The following is a 14,131-nucleotide window of genomic DNA, read 5'->3' as shown; positions in this document are numbered from 1 at the left end:
CTTTACCTCACCTCTACAGTGTCTGTAAATATCAGGCACTTCAGCAGGGCTTTTGGCACTTTTAGCTAAAGCTGGTTCAATCAGCTACTAGATAAAAGTACCTAAAAGGCCTCATTAAAGCACCTGATCTTTACAGATGTCAGGTGAACTAGGTTGAAGTAATGTCGTGCTTTTTCTGGTTGTGTGGGGGACTTGGCACAGGAATGCGCTGAGCTTAGAGTAAAGAGCTTGGGGGGGGAGAGGGGGAAGAAAGGATGTCTGCAAGCACCCCTAGCGACCACCTGTGTACCTTGGCTTCCAGTCTCCCAAAAAGACCAGAGGTATGCAGAAACAGATAGTACTGGTGCTGTATGTTTTTGCAGGAATTTTGAAGTGCTAAAGCAATGGTTCTCAACCAGATTCCCAAGACACAGACGCTACCACTGCAACACACATGCAGTCTTTCTGCATTAGGGCTCTTTGATACTTAGGGACCTACCTAAGTTGTGGCAGCAGTTTGCAGTGATGATGCCTTTAAACCTTGCTCTTTTTGCTGCATGTGCACCCTTCCACCCCTACCACTGGGTGGCAGAAGGGCAAAAACTGCATGAATAACTAATTTATGGCTTGTTCTGTCATTTGGTTACTGTATTTCATATGAATAAATGAACAGACTTCTAGAAATGTTTCCTCCAGTGCACTTACACTAAGTTTGTACAGCCATACCTGTACCCAAGATTAAGTCTCTAGGCCACTTAGTTATTTAAAGAATAAGCAACCTACCTGTCACCTTGATTATTTCTATTAGCTAGTTTTCGAGCCTGTCGATCCATCAAACTTGTCCTAGAACGAGTCTTTTTCCAAGAGTAATAATATTTTACAAGGCTTGCAATGGTTTTGTCTGGAAGCTACAAAAATTAATTCAAATAGAAAAAAAATACAAATAGTATTTATTAACTCCACTCAGTAAAGGTAATTATGCTGAAGTTATAAACAACCATACATAAGAAGTATTATTTAAATGCATGGGGAAAAATATAAAGAGAAATCAGTGTCACAGTTTTTTTGCTCTAATCACAAGCCATTTTATGCTTTACCCAAAAAAACCCTCTCATGGTACTTTTGTAAAGAAGTAAGAAACTTACAGTTCCATGAAACTGTAGGTGTAAGAACAGAAATTAAGTTTTAGTTTTTAAAGGTATTTGGAGCAAAGACCTTTTCTTCGGACATGCCTCTAGAAAATTTGGCCAAATTGATTTTTATCCTAATAAAAACGCTTGGATGCAAGTAAAATTATAACAACTAAATATATACAACCAAAAATATTACCTTACCATTTGCTGGATCCTGTGAAAGCTCTTCCCATGGAAACTAAATGCTTGTTCAAACAGGACTTTATCTTCAACTGTCCACTCATCAGGAAAAGGAGTGAAATTAGGGAGATCCGCAAGAGACTTCTCAATGTTATGTTTATGCCAGAACAACATGCCAAGTGCCTTTGAAGAGAAACAAGGCCTGTTGTTTTTAATCAGACTTCTTGTAAAGTGCAGTTACATGTTATAAAAATTCCACATGGAATACTTCTCAAAAGCAATTCACACTTTTTGTCTCTCTTCTATTATGTGTATGACAGTAGATTACAAGAGAATCTTGTAAAATATGAACATTTTTCCATTTTATTTACGCTGCAGTCAACTTAAGGTCAGCATGGCAGCATTCTCTCAGAATTAACACATTAGATTAACAGGCCCAAGCCTGATCTGTTTTCTCTCTCTCCATTAGTCTAGACCTCCTTGTGTATCTTTTCTAGACCACCAGGCTCCAATTCCTGTCTCACTTCACAGCATTGTTAAAGAACCAGAAAACTATCCAGAACTCTTCATCCACCTACTGCACGTGGACAGGCAGTAAAATACTCACTGAGATAAGCATTTAGAACTGCAAAAACTAGAGATATGAAAAATAAAAGTTCTGCTGTGGAAGTCTCACTTTTTGGAGTGTCTTCTTATCAAACCTTAACCTCCTCACCAAATAAGTTATCCAATTTGTATGACAGACTTCCCTTGCCCCTAGCTATAATGCTGAAGAGAAGCTTTTGCATTTTAAGTCTCTCTACTTACACCAACTAATATCTCCACATTCCTGGTGAGGATGTTAGACCAGACGTGCCTTAGAGAAGCTTTCGTGGACTTTATACCAAGTCTTATACTGGACTTGGAGAATTAAAAGAGCTAAATATTTTAGAGACTAAACTAATTAGTTTCAAACAATTAAAGTGTGATCAGCAGCTCACCATCAAGTCAAGGCTTTGATTTAACGTCTTACAATAATCAGGGATACAACACACTTATTCCTTTGAAAGTCTAAAAATCAAACCAAACTACATATACCTCCTCTGTTTACAAAACATGTTGTTATCCCATTCTGCTGTAATCAAGGTCTATTTCATTCCTCTTTGGTTTGGGTTTGGTTGGTTTTTTTAAAAACAATTACTTCTGACTAGCCAGTGTTGAATTTCTCTCTAAAGAATGTTGTGGGGCGGGGGGAGACTTCCACACACAATAAAAGCTAAGCTATACTTCATCAATCTATACACACACTCTAGATTCCACGCCATCGGCTTCCTTTCCTTCGAATAATAATAGACTTAATAGCTTGGTGCTGTCACAAGTTCTCATCACTCAGTATTCTTGTTGAGCTAACCTTCCTTTTTACTTTTTTTTTTTTTTAATTTGTATAATTCAGTAATTTAACACACATTTTAGTGAACGTCAACTAGCAAGGTTTACCTGTACTTTAAAAGGAACACATCTAGAAGCTGGTAAAACAGAAAACTTTTATTTTCAATTTTCACCATTCCTAAACCCTTAAAGTTCTAATATCTTGACTGTTTCCTTGGGTCTGAAAAGTGCCAGTTGAGGAGCTTTCATTTTAAACAAAAACATGTCAGAGATCTCCAGTTAATTATAATACCTGTGATCTACAAAAGACAACACTGATCAATGTTGTTTAAAATTTAAAAATGCAAGAATTCCAAAATTTAAGAAATAATTAGTCCCTTCAAAAATATTTTCCCTTAATAAATTATATTTAAGTTATATACATACACAATTGCATGACATGCCCAGCATATCAAGAAACATACCAAACCTTTCAAAAGTGACATTACAAGCTGAGCATGTCATGAAAATAAAGAGTTCAATCTTTTGCAGAGAATCCAGACCACAACTGTATGCAGATCCATAAAACTGCTGTGTTTGCTGCCGGGCCTGAAGAGAAATAGCGTTAATTAATGGCAGCCAGAAGTAGTAGTAAACAAAAAACTGTGATATACTTTTACACTGAGCAAAATCTTAGACCACCACTCTCATTTAGTGCACTTACCTGTTCCACATTGTATCCATGCTTTTCCTTTGCTATTGCAATATATTCATCCACTGTAAAAAACAAACAAACAAAAAACAAAAAAACACCAAGCCAGAGTTAGTTTTTCTAGAATTATTAATTCCACTATAAGATTAGAGAAGATTGGTCACTGAGTGCGGGAAAGCAGAGAAAAATGTAGGTGTGCAAATGTAGGTGCACAGGACTGCAAAGAGCTTCCTGTTCTAGAAGTCCAGTTCCCCGTGTTTGTAGGCAACCATTTGTCCAAAGGCTCTGCAAGGTCATCATCCACTTGGACGCCTCACACACCATAGCCACTAAATGCCCTCGGGGAAGGAAATGAGACTGTCATAATGAATATGCCAAAGGCAGGGAGCAAAAGAGACAAGCTTGCTGACAACAGCAGGGAATTTATTAGCATAATAAGCATTGGCAATCCTTGGGAAGAGAGGGCAGCCTACACTAAAGAGAAGGCAAAGGCAAAAAAACCCAAACCAAACCAAACCCTACAGTCCTTATTACCAAGCTGAGCTGGAAGGAAAATTTCCTCCTGACCTGAAATATGTCAGCTGACACAATGCTGAGGACATGAGCTGGGACCATCGGCCAACTGTAAGCAAAGTTTCAAAGTACAGGAAGGAACACCAGCAAACCTCAAGTAAACTTCTACTTCTGTAGCCAATATTTTAAGCCAGGGCTTTACAACTTCTAAGTGGCCAGAGACCACAGGCTCCCTGGCCATGTACCATACTGCACCCCCCATACCACCTTCTCAACACTATGCTGCTTGGTCCCATACCACCAAGGCTTCCCCACCACTACACACTGTGCCACTGCCCCTGCGCCACTCAGGGTCCCCAGGACATGAATTCCGCTCAGCCATACAGGCCACGCTGTCTCACTCTGGCCTGCCCCCAGGATGTGCAGGAAATTGAAGCTGGTAGAGAAAAAGGGAGCCTGGAGACAGCAGTGGCAGCAGTAAGACGATGGGTAAGCACTGCCTGGACCAGGAGCTTCAGGTTAACCCCTCAGGAGCCATATGCATCTTGACAGCCCTGCATGCCCAAAGCATTGGGGGGGCATGGGAGCAGCTATTGTTCTTGGTTCTTCCAGGCGACCAGCAGAAACCCTGAAGCCTAGTATTACAGAGAACCTCCACCACTGAGACTCCATTTCCTTTATACCCCGTCCATAAAAAGGTACCAAATATACAACTTCACTTATCACATGCTCCGATTACTGCTCATGGACACCCACACTCCATTACAATGTACCTTTCATAAACTTACAAAGCTCCATCTTGAAGCAATGCATGTTCCTTGCCTCCACTACTTTGTTTGGAAGACCACTCCAAAACATTACTGCTCTGATCATTACTGCTCTAGAAACTTCAGGTCTAAAATCTGTCTGTGACCAGTTGGTAGTCATCTGATCTTCTACCTAATATGGCACTTTTCCCTATGTTGCATCTCTTTATCCTTCCTTTCATACACTGCTTACTTTAACAGACCCTTGTTCTGCAAAAAAGTTATATTCACAATTAACCGTACAATGCAAGCAGACTACAAGAGTCAGAGGCTCTCTAAAGCATATAAAATTAAGCACATGCTAGTCTTCAGAAAAGCCGAGGTACAGGAAGTTTCTCTCCTGCAGTTTTACGGCACCAAGCACAGGCACCACTATTACTAACTGTACCAAATGGTATTTACCAACGTATGGGGAGGTGTTTATTTGTTTTTTTAAGTTACCACCAATTTGTTGAATGGTGGATCTTTCACAAAACCCCACTAAGGAAGACATTCAAGGAAATCAAGATTCAAGAGATGTTTAAAGATATCAGTTGAAAACTAACTGAACTTTGCTAGTGTGTAATTTATAAAAACTCCACAAAAACACAAATCCACCTAAGCCTGGATGCACTACCTCACCAACAATGTTTCCTACTTCATTACATATTCCTAGGTCAGCTCAAAACTTTTACACTACACATGTTATTGAATTGGAATATTTGCCATCATTTAATGACCAAGGTAACTTTAGTATACTGCTGAGAAGCCTACAAAATCTGTTCTCAATTTGTATTCGTTTCCTCATGGAAACTCCTTCTCTGTCATTTAATCCAAAATTCAGGAGGCTGTCAATTAAATTGAAAGGCAACAAATTCAAGACTGATATAAAATAAATATTTTACCTATATCAGGTCCAAGACTGTGGAGTTTATTACCACAAATTATGACAGCTGAGAGTTTGACAGGATTAGAGAGTAGGCAATCAGAAAAATATCCAGAGTTACAGCCATTGTGTTAAAAGGTAAAACAAGAGCTTTGGAGGGGGTATAAATGCTCAAGCTTAAGGATATAGATCAAACTCTTAACAACTGGGGGTGAGAGGAAAAAAACCTTGTTAAAATATTCTATATTGCATAACTGACTTTGCAAGGTTTCTTCCCCTGAAGCACTTGATGTTGGAGGGTGGATACTGAATTAAATGAACCACTGGTGAGATGCAGCATGAGAATTTCTCCATTTAAATATTCTATTTTGAAGGGAAATAGCAGGATATGCTCAGTTTTTTCTACCAAGAGAGCAGCAGACATTTGCATCTGCACATTATAATAAGTCATGGAGTCCCACAGCATCCCCTCTGCTATAACTCACCAATGCAAACTTTCATAGCAATTATCTCTCTCCTGAAAGGATACCATGAAAAATTTCCACATGATTAAGTTACCTTTGCCCTAATGTTAGTACAAAAAAAAAAAAAAAAGTTGATAATAATGGATCTCTCTAATGAAATCTCAAAGCTTAATTAGACCCTACCACAGGTTTCTAGCAGGCAGCCTTCCTTTCCTTTCTCCCAGTTCTCTGATTAGAAATAAAAAGGAAGAAAGGAGAAAGAAAAATAAATAAATAAATAATTTAAACCCCCCGCCCCCTAAAACCCCAGCAACTTTGTTGTTTCATCCAGTGTAATTTCTTTGATCTCCACTAAAAGTGTAACTGCCTCCTAAAAATTAGGAGTAGACAGTTATGCATCAGAAGCAGTTAACTAGGTTACACATGCAAATCTCTTAGGGGGAAAAAAAAAAAAGAACAAAAAAAAAAAGACTTACACTTGGCATCTGGAATACTATGATATGGAGACCACACAAGCATCCCTCCATTGTCTTTATCAGTATATTTTGTAGCACCTATAAGAAAAGTCACATCTTTTAGTGTTTGTAAATGCATGGTTTTCTAGGTCACATTTACAAGAACAGGATATAAAGCCAAAAGCTTAAAGAGACCATTCAGAAATCTTAGTCCAACAGGGCAGCTCCACAAGGATTGTCTCTGGGTTACATCTCTTTAAATCACTCCTAAGTACCATTTCCAATTGAATAGTTGATATAATTCCAGTTATCAAAATGTGATAATGTAAAGCTGCTTGCTAGAGATGTTGCAAATTTTAGGGTTTATGGTGCAGGAGTAGTTCCTAACTTGTTGAAAGTGGTAACAATATATACATCAGTTTCTACACTACTGGCATCCCTTCTGCAAGTCTGATATAGCTATAACCTGCTTTAGCAGATACAGAGACTGCAGCACTTACTAGCCATAAAAGCTGGATTATTCCTGATCCTAATTTAAATCACAGATGCTGTATGAAAGTTGTGGAGAACACACAAACACCAACCGACACTCTGAATGCCTGAAGAAGGGTGTTTGTGCCTGAAAGCTTGTAAAGAACAATTTTTCCAACTATTTAGTTGGTCTAATAAAAAAATATCACATTTACCCAAAGAACCTTGTCTGCCTCTGTCCTTAGACCAACACAGCTATAACCAATACAGTTTTGATGGGGGGGGGGGGGGGGGGGAGAAGGAGAACACATGAGAAAGATTTTTTAGTACTTATGATACAATGAAATTACTATTCTCTTCTACTGTTATTAGACAAGAAAGTGTGCCAATTGAGGCTAAATGTGGTGGTATATTGATATTTATTATTCAAATCTACTACAAGCATTTATTTTATAAGTCACCACACAAGTCAAACCTTTGTCAATGACAGCTGAACTCAACAGCACAATATGTCAATGATAGCTGAATTCTTTGATATCAGATAATTAAAAACGAGAGTATAGGAGAACCACTATAATATAAATCAGCAGACTAGATGCAAAAAAAATTATGTTTGTGAAATATCCAAGTTTAAGACGAACATCTTGGACTAAATTATATTCTGGAACTCAGTCACTAATAAATGTTTAAGTTAGGAAGAAAATTTAAAACTTAAATTTCATGAAGTACAGTAACAACACTTGTATGAAAAAGTCTGTAACTGCAGATGCTTCAAATAACTACGTGAAAGCGACAATGTGTGAACTAGTCATTAAAAACAAGTAAGTGATCAGTCACATTCTGCAAAATTAAAAACACAATCCTGTTTCTCAACTTAAACTGCAAGCTGTATTTTCATAAGTGCTCAGCACTAGACTACTGCTCCCAGAGAGAAGTGCATTTAAGATAGTTTAGCACTCAAAAAAACAAAACAAAACAAAAAAATCAGACCTAAATATGTGAGATTATATATACACATATACGTTGTTCTTTGATATATTACACATTTTTATATAGATATAAAATATTAAATATAGATAGCTAGCTTACCATAGAAGAACAACTTGCTGAATTTGTGGCTTTTTTCCCCCCTTTTAATTAGAAAAACCCCCCCGGGAGTCTCCAAAACTCATGACTCTCTCACTACATGCTAGTTATAACACCCTCTGACATTAAGAAAGTAAGGGCTGGTAGAGATCTCTCAAGAGGACCTAGTCCAGCCCTCTACTTAACCTGCTCTTGAAAGTTTCCAGGGTCCTGAACTTCTTTAGGTAGCCTGTTTCAATGCTTAACCACTCTCACAATCAGAAAGCATTCCCAAGTCTCCAACCTAAATTTCATCTTCTGCAGTTTGAGGACATTGCTCTTAGTCTCGTTCCATATGGCCACAGAGAACAGTGCGTCTCCATCTTCTCTACAGTTGTCCTTCAGGAATGAACATTTCTTCCATGACATGTGAAAGGTTAATGGTTTAGGACTGCATGCTAACTTTTTGTCCATCCAGTAGGCTCAACCTAGCAGCAAGTAGTCCCCATGACTGATGGCACAGTAAGGCTCCAACAGCTTCCGGGGGTCCATAGCTGTAAGGACTAACTGCTATTTCAGTCATAAATATCATCTTTCAGTGACCATAAAACAATTAGGCCACTCCAATTATATCATTCCCTATTCTCAAAAGTGTTGGTCAAATCTAACTAAACATCCACACTGATGTCTGCCTCCTTCTCAATGCCCTGACTTGGTGCCATGAAGCCTGTTCCAAAATAGAGCTCACAAATTAAGAGCAAAAACAAACACACACTTGTCTTTAGCTTCACCCTATACTGTAATACAAGAAGATGCTCTCAAGGCCCAGCAAGCCATTGCAGGATGAAAGTGAAAGCTCAACAGGTCAGAATCGGAAGATAAGTGGAACCATCAATGTTTAGACCACTGGTTTTCAACCCTTTTAGACTCAAGGCACCCTTCATTCAGCTTGAGACACCTCTTAGGAAATGCCAGCTCTTACTTATCACTTTTTTGACTACAGAAAAAACACAGAGCAATTCTTCTTTTAAAAAGAACTCGGAAAAGCTATAACAGATTAGAAAGTTTTTGACATTATGGATTCCTACTTGAAATCTCTGGGTTTATCTTCTGAATCGTATTTGAACACCTAACAGCATTAACATTGAGTGGCACCCTGCAGCACCCTCAAAAGGATATCAAGACACCCCAGGGGTCTGCAGTACTCTGGCTGAGACTCACTGGTTTAGAAAATTCTATCATGCCCTATTTTGCCATGTTTCCTAAATTTTTCTGCCTGAAGAAGTGGTTAAAGGGGAGAAAGGAAAGTGGGATGTTAAACATTACATAGCTTGCAGAGTGGAATAGACCAGAGGCCAAGCCCTCAAATTTCTCCAGAACCTGGAGGTATTATCTGGAGGCCTAGACCATCAGCACAGAGATCCTGCTCTTCCATACTGGTTCTGGGTTCAGAACATTCAACTCTTAGGAAAAACTCCTTCACCCCTTTTCTTCCACTACAGAATGGCACCCATGTGAAAGGGGACCCCCTATCAGTGCAATGGGAGGCAAGAAGGTACGTTCTCAAGCCCTAGCCTAACAGAGGGCCACTCACTTCTGAACTGAATCTGGCAGAAAACTCTGCTCATGATGCAGGCAGAAGTGATAAAGGACATAGGGAGACAAAACCAGAATGAAAAACAGAGAACTCAACTGCCTTGAACACTGGAGAGCTGTATGTGGAATGAAGTTTTTCCTACAGATGTAGGGTCACAATTTGTCCCACAAGAACATAATCTTTATCCAAGTATTCTTTATCAGCATACTGAGGAAAAAGATGGTGGCTGCATCTCAAAAGGCAAGATGTTCTTTATGTGGAAAAACCATTCTAATTATCAACGGCAGATAAAGGCCAATGGACAGAAGTGCTAGGAAAGGTAAAGACTAATGAATGTCAAATGAACACAGCTGTCAGCTAAGAAGCATCATCAGGAAGATCATTATATAGGTCTCAAAAGATACTAGAGCTTTTTTCTGTAAAAGACTGTCCAGCAAAACAGCTTCTCTGACTGGTGTCTGAATGTTGTCCTGGGAATCATATGGGACTACTTATACTAATAGCAATTAGAAGCTGGAATTTCAAGAATATTCCAAACAACTAATTCTATAATTTGTTGCTGTGTGATAGTTACTGTTTGATAAAAACTGGGTTGACCCCCCCTCCTTATTTTGAATATGCACTAACAGGATGTAAGCAGAGAAGGCACCGCACCACCTTTACACAGAAGGAAAAAGTGACAAGTGCAAAACTTCAAATTTGGAAGTAAACACATCCCTATTAAATAGACATGCCAGCTTCAAAAAATAAACATCTGACTTTTTTTTTTTTTAAACAGACTGCTGTTGTTACACTAAATGCGACTGCAACTAAGAGGAAAAAATATTTGAAGTTTCAAAGTAAAATTGAAACATCTCCCTGCCCTGTGCCTTTTTTCCCCCCCCTTTTTCTTTTCATGGCTCTTTCCCACAGAAAAACACGGAAAAAACCCACAGGGATTTTAAAAGAGTCCGACTCAACCCAGGGAAGACAGGTTGGGGAACTACATGTAGGTGGAGTACCTGAATCTGCTTTAAAAAAAGTAGAAGTAGATCCTAAATTCTCCATCATTCATTACCTACACTTCAGATTAGGAAGAACAATTCTAATGCACACAATCTTCAAAGATGAGGTTAAGCACTGCAAGTACTAAAAGAATCCATAACAGAATTTAAACAATGAGCAAAACAACTTGGATACAAGCACAGAGCTGAAGCATTCAGTGGGCCAAGTTCATGTTGTAAGGCTTGATATACTTCAAATAAACTAAGTCTATGAGAATTAAGATAATTTCCCTCTTCTGAGTGCAACCAAAACCTTGTCTCCACCAACCACCTCTCCTTTCTTCCTTCAAAGATAGTCAATTGACTCACTTGCAACCTGTACCATACTGTACTTAAAAAAAAAAAAAACACAGCAGATTCTTTATCCTCTCTTCTGGGAGGAAGCTGGAGGGCCAATGAGATTTAGTAAAGTAGCCAACACTACTGTGGACTCTATGGAAGTCATGAAAAATACATGCTTGATATGGGAAAAGAACAACAACTACTTGGTCTGAGGAGAGGCAGGGAACAAAATGAGAAGTACAACTGAGAGGCTGCCAGGAAGAAACAAAAAAGTTCAGCCAAAGGAACATTCTGCCAAATTGTCTAAATTCAGGATTTGGGTCAATCATTAAATCAGAAACACCCCTCACAACCAACTACCAGTAAAAGAAGAATACCTCTTAAGTGTCTGTGAAACATTAAGGCAGCAACTACATGATATTTCCTTGCAGAGGCTATTCAGTAACATGCACATTTAATATTCAATAACATGCACACACTTTCTCTTGGGTTGTACAACAGATTCTGAATGGGACACTTAAATGTATGCCTGGCCCAAACCTCCCCCCATATGCTGCTCCACTTTTAATTAGACTCCCTGTATTTCCTACAGTAGTACTAACGCCATCAACATTAAATTCTGAATTTTAGAATTTGACAGCTATTCATCTTCTAACAAGTCCTTCCCATCAACTTTAATATCTAGGTCATCACAACCTTAATAATGAACATTTTGTCATTTAAGGCAACTGTTTGTGATATAATTTCCAGTGATGTAACAGCAATTTTTAGTGACCAAGTACAAATAAGTATTTCACCCACAGGTGCATATATACTCAACTTCTTTCTACTGAGTTCATGCATCTCAAGGAAAGATTTGCTTCTACACATGCAGTTTTAACTCTGCACCTGTTTTTGGTCTGGTTTTTAAAGAAAAAAAATTGATGGCTACATAAGGACATGTACCCTACTGCAACATCTAACATATTTATAAAGATTTACCAGATGCCAACTACAAAGACATTAGAAGAAAGAAACTTCAGAGATGCATTTATCTTGTATTTTCAAATACACACTTAATTTTAAGGGGCATTATGAAATATCATTGTTTGCCATGAAAGATATTCATATTTTTGTTATAACAGACAGTCTGCAGTATATATGCCTTTCTTCCAGCCATATTATGTATGGGCTTTCAAGTAGATGACACTCCACAAATTCAAATCAGAAAGAAAAAAAATTATTATGGATGGACTTATGAGCAGGCATGTTTTCGGTTAACACAAAACCATGCTACCGAGTCAATACGCATTCCCACATTTTGCCTAGCATCATTCACATTTCAGTTTTACAATACTAACATCACAGAAACAGGGCAAAAGTTCCTTTAGAAAATGTATCAATCAGTTCACATGCAACATGCATTACAGACAAATTTCTTCTGCAAGTGAATAAAGGATCTAAGACCTTCCCCAGAGAACTCCTGTATAAGCAGCAGAGAAAACACACATTTGCAAGGGCAATACTATATTTCTGCCCACAAAAATCAGGTAGCTTTTAGGAATGACATCTCTTATTTAGAAGTAAACGTGTTTATTTCTTTTGGTAATAAACAAGGCTGATTAAAAAGGGTTTGTTTTCCTTTTTTACTAAAAAAAAAAATTAGTAACAACAATTTTTAAAATAGTAGCAAAACAGCTACTGCAGCATGAAATAGTATTTTTTTTCTGGTGGAATTCCCTCCCTGCCCACATCCCCCAAATTGGAAAGGAAGTCTCTATTCCCAAGCAAGTTTTTTTTACCCCAAACCGATTTCAAACCCAAAAAGGCAGGCTAAAGGAAACCAGTCTCCATCAACAAAGCCTCTGACACAGAAGGGACCATGTGAGGAGCACTGGCCCAATCCTCTTCCTGGCAGAAATCATCTGACAAATGGAGAACAGGAAAGTAGACTGGCTTCCCTGCCATCACCACAGCTGGACTAACAGATGCCCCTAAACATTACTACTTGCTGCAAGTTTACCTCAGCTACCCTCCTAACATTTAAATTACTAAGATTGAGTTGTGAGGCTGTGTCTACCCAATATCCTTTCCCCACCCAGCATGAGGGTGAGAGCTCAATCTACAACAGCAGAGCTCCCCAGACTACCTCACCTTAAAAAAAAAAAAAAAAAAAAAAAAAAAAAGCAGCAAGGCGCATGAAATCCCAGACAAACGTGTCTTAACAGTAGAGATGCTAAATCAATCAGGTATGTACCGTTTCTAGAAGGATGCATCTCCCCCAGCCTTTTTCCCCAAGGCATGAAAAAAAATAATTTTTATATATATATATAAAAATGTTGAAACAAAAATTTCCTTTAAAAGAAATAATACAATTATGCAGGTTACAAAGGAGATTGTTGTGTGAAGCATGCATCGAGGAAAAACAGAAAGACACTGGAAGCTTTGTCTCTCCCACCCCTCCCAAATACACACCATCAATCCCGGTAAATTAAGTATAGCTCTCCCCCCTCCCCCCCAAGCTCTCACAGACCAGATGCTGCCCCTGCAAAGCTCCAGTGACCGACATAAGAACGGCAAAACACAAAGGGGGGGGGGGAATGGAAATCCACGTTAACCTTTGCAAATGCATCGCGTCCCCGGTACCCGACTGACGCACACACCCGGAGCTCCCATCACCATCACATCCACAAGCCCCCATTTGCAACCCGCCGGCAGCAAGATGTCAGGGCAGAGTTGAAAAAGCGATTTACCAGGCTCGAAGTCGGGGATGCGCGCTTGATATTCCGCTCCGACCCTCATTCCTACATCTGCAAGGCAAGGGAGGAGGGGGGGAGAAAACCATCAGCAGAGCAGAGCAATGACTAGGGGTTTTCTCCTTGCAAAGGGGTGCGGTATTTAAAAACAAAGGCGAGCCACACAAGCCGGCTGCTCCCACCGACCTGGCGGCTCCGCGGGCCGCTCCCGCGCCGCGGCCCCAGCGCAGCCTCCGACCCCTCAGCCCTTAAAAGCGGCCACGGCAGCGCCCGAGGCTCCCCCCGCGCATCACAAGTGGGCCGTCACGGGGGGAGGGGGGGCGGGGTGAGGTATTTAAATAAAAACAATGTGGGGGGGGGAAGAGAGGGGACCCCGCAGACCCCCCCCTTCTCCGCGCGGCGGCACGCACCCGTTACCTAGGGCCGGGCACACGAGTCATCGCCTGCGCCCCGCGGCGGGCGGGACACGTGTGTGAGCCGCCGC

At 39.7% G+C, this 14,131-nt stretch overlaps 1 protein-coding gene across 12 annotated transcripts in view; it reads right to left on the bottom strand.

The window, feature by feature from the left end:
• RCOR3 (REST corepressor 3) overlaps nucleotides 1-14,131 on the bottom strand; it is a 35,652-nt gene extending 21,521 nt beyond the window's left edge. For 3 of the 12 annotated variants that reach the window (XM_014521959.2, XM_025209300.1, XM_014521961.2), the window contains exons 1-7: nucleotides 14,065-14,131; nucleotides 13,645-13,701; nucleotides 6,476-6,553; nucleotides 3,364-3,416; nucleotides 3,087-3,248; nucleotides 1,314-1,475; nucleotides 763-887 (exon numbers count right to left, since the gene is read on the bottom strand). In XM_014521959.2, coding sequence (XP_014377445.1) covers nucleotides 763-887; nucleotides 1,314-1,475; nucleotides 3,087-3,248; nucleotides 3,364-3,416; nucleotides 6,476-6,553; nucleotides 13,645-13,693 — 629 coding nt within the window. In that variant the 5' untranslated portion in view covers nucleotides 13,694-13,701; nucleotides 14,065-14,131. Of the gene's footprint in view, nucleotides 1-762; nucleotides 888-1,313; nucleotides 1,476-3,086; nucleotides 3,249-3,363; nucleotides 3,417-6,475; nucleotides 6,554-13,644; nucleotides 13,702-13,833; nucleotides 13,889-14,057 lie in introns of those variants that run through there. The other 9 variants (XM_014521962.2, XM_006027979.3, XM_025209301.1 and 6 more) reach the window with 7 other exon arrangements.

Source organism: Alligator sinensis, unplaced genomic scaffold, assembly GCF_000455745.1.
Source record: "Alligator sinensis unplaced genomic scaffold, ASM45574v1 scaffold633_1, whole genome shotgun sequence".
Classification (NCBI taxonomy): Eukaryota; Metazoa; Chordata; order Crocodylia; family Alligatoridae; genus Alligator; species Alligator sinensis.
This window is presented reverse-complemented; position numbering and strand designations above follow the sequence as displayed.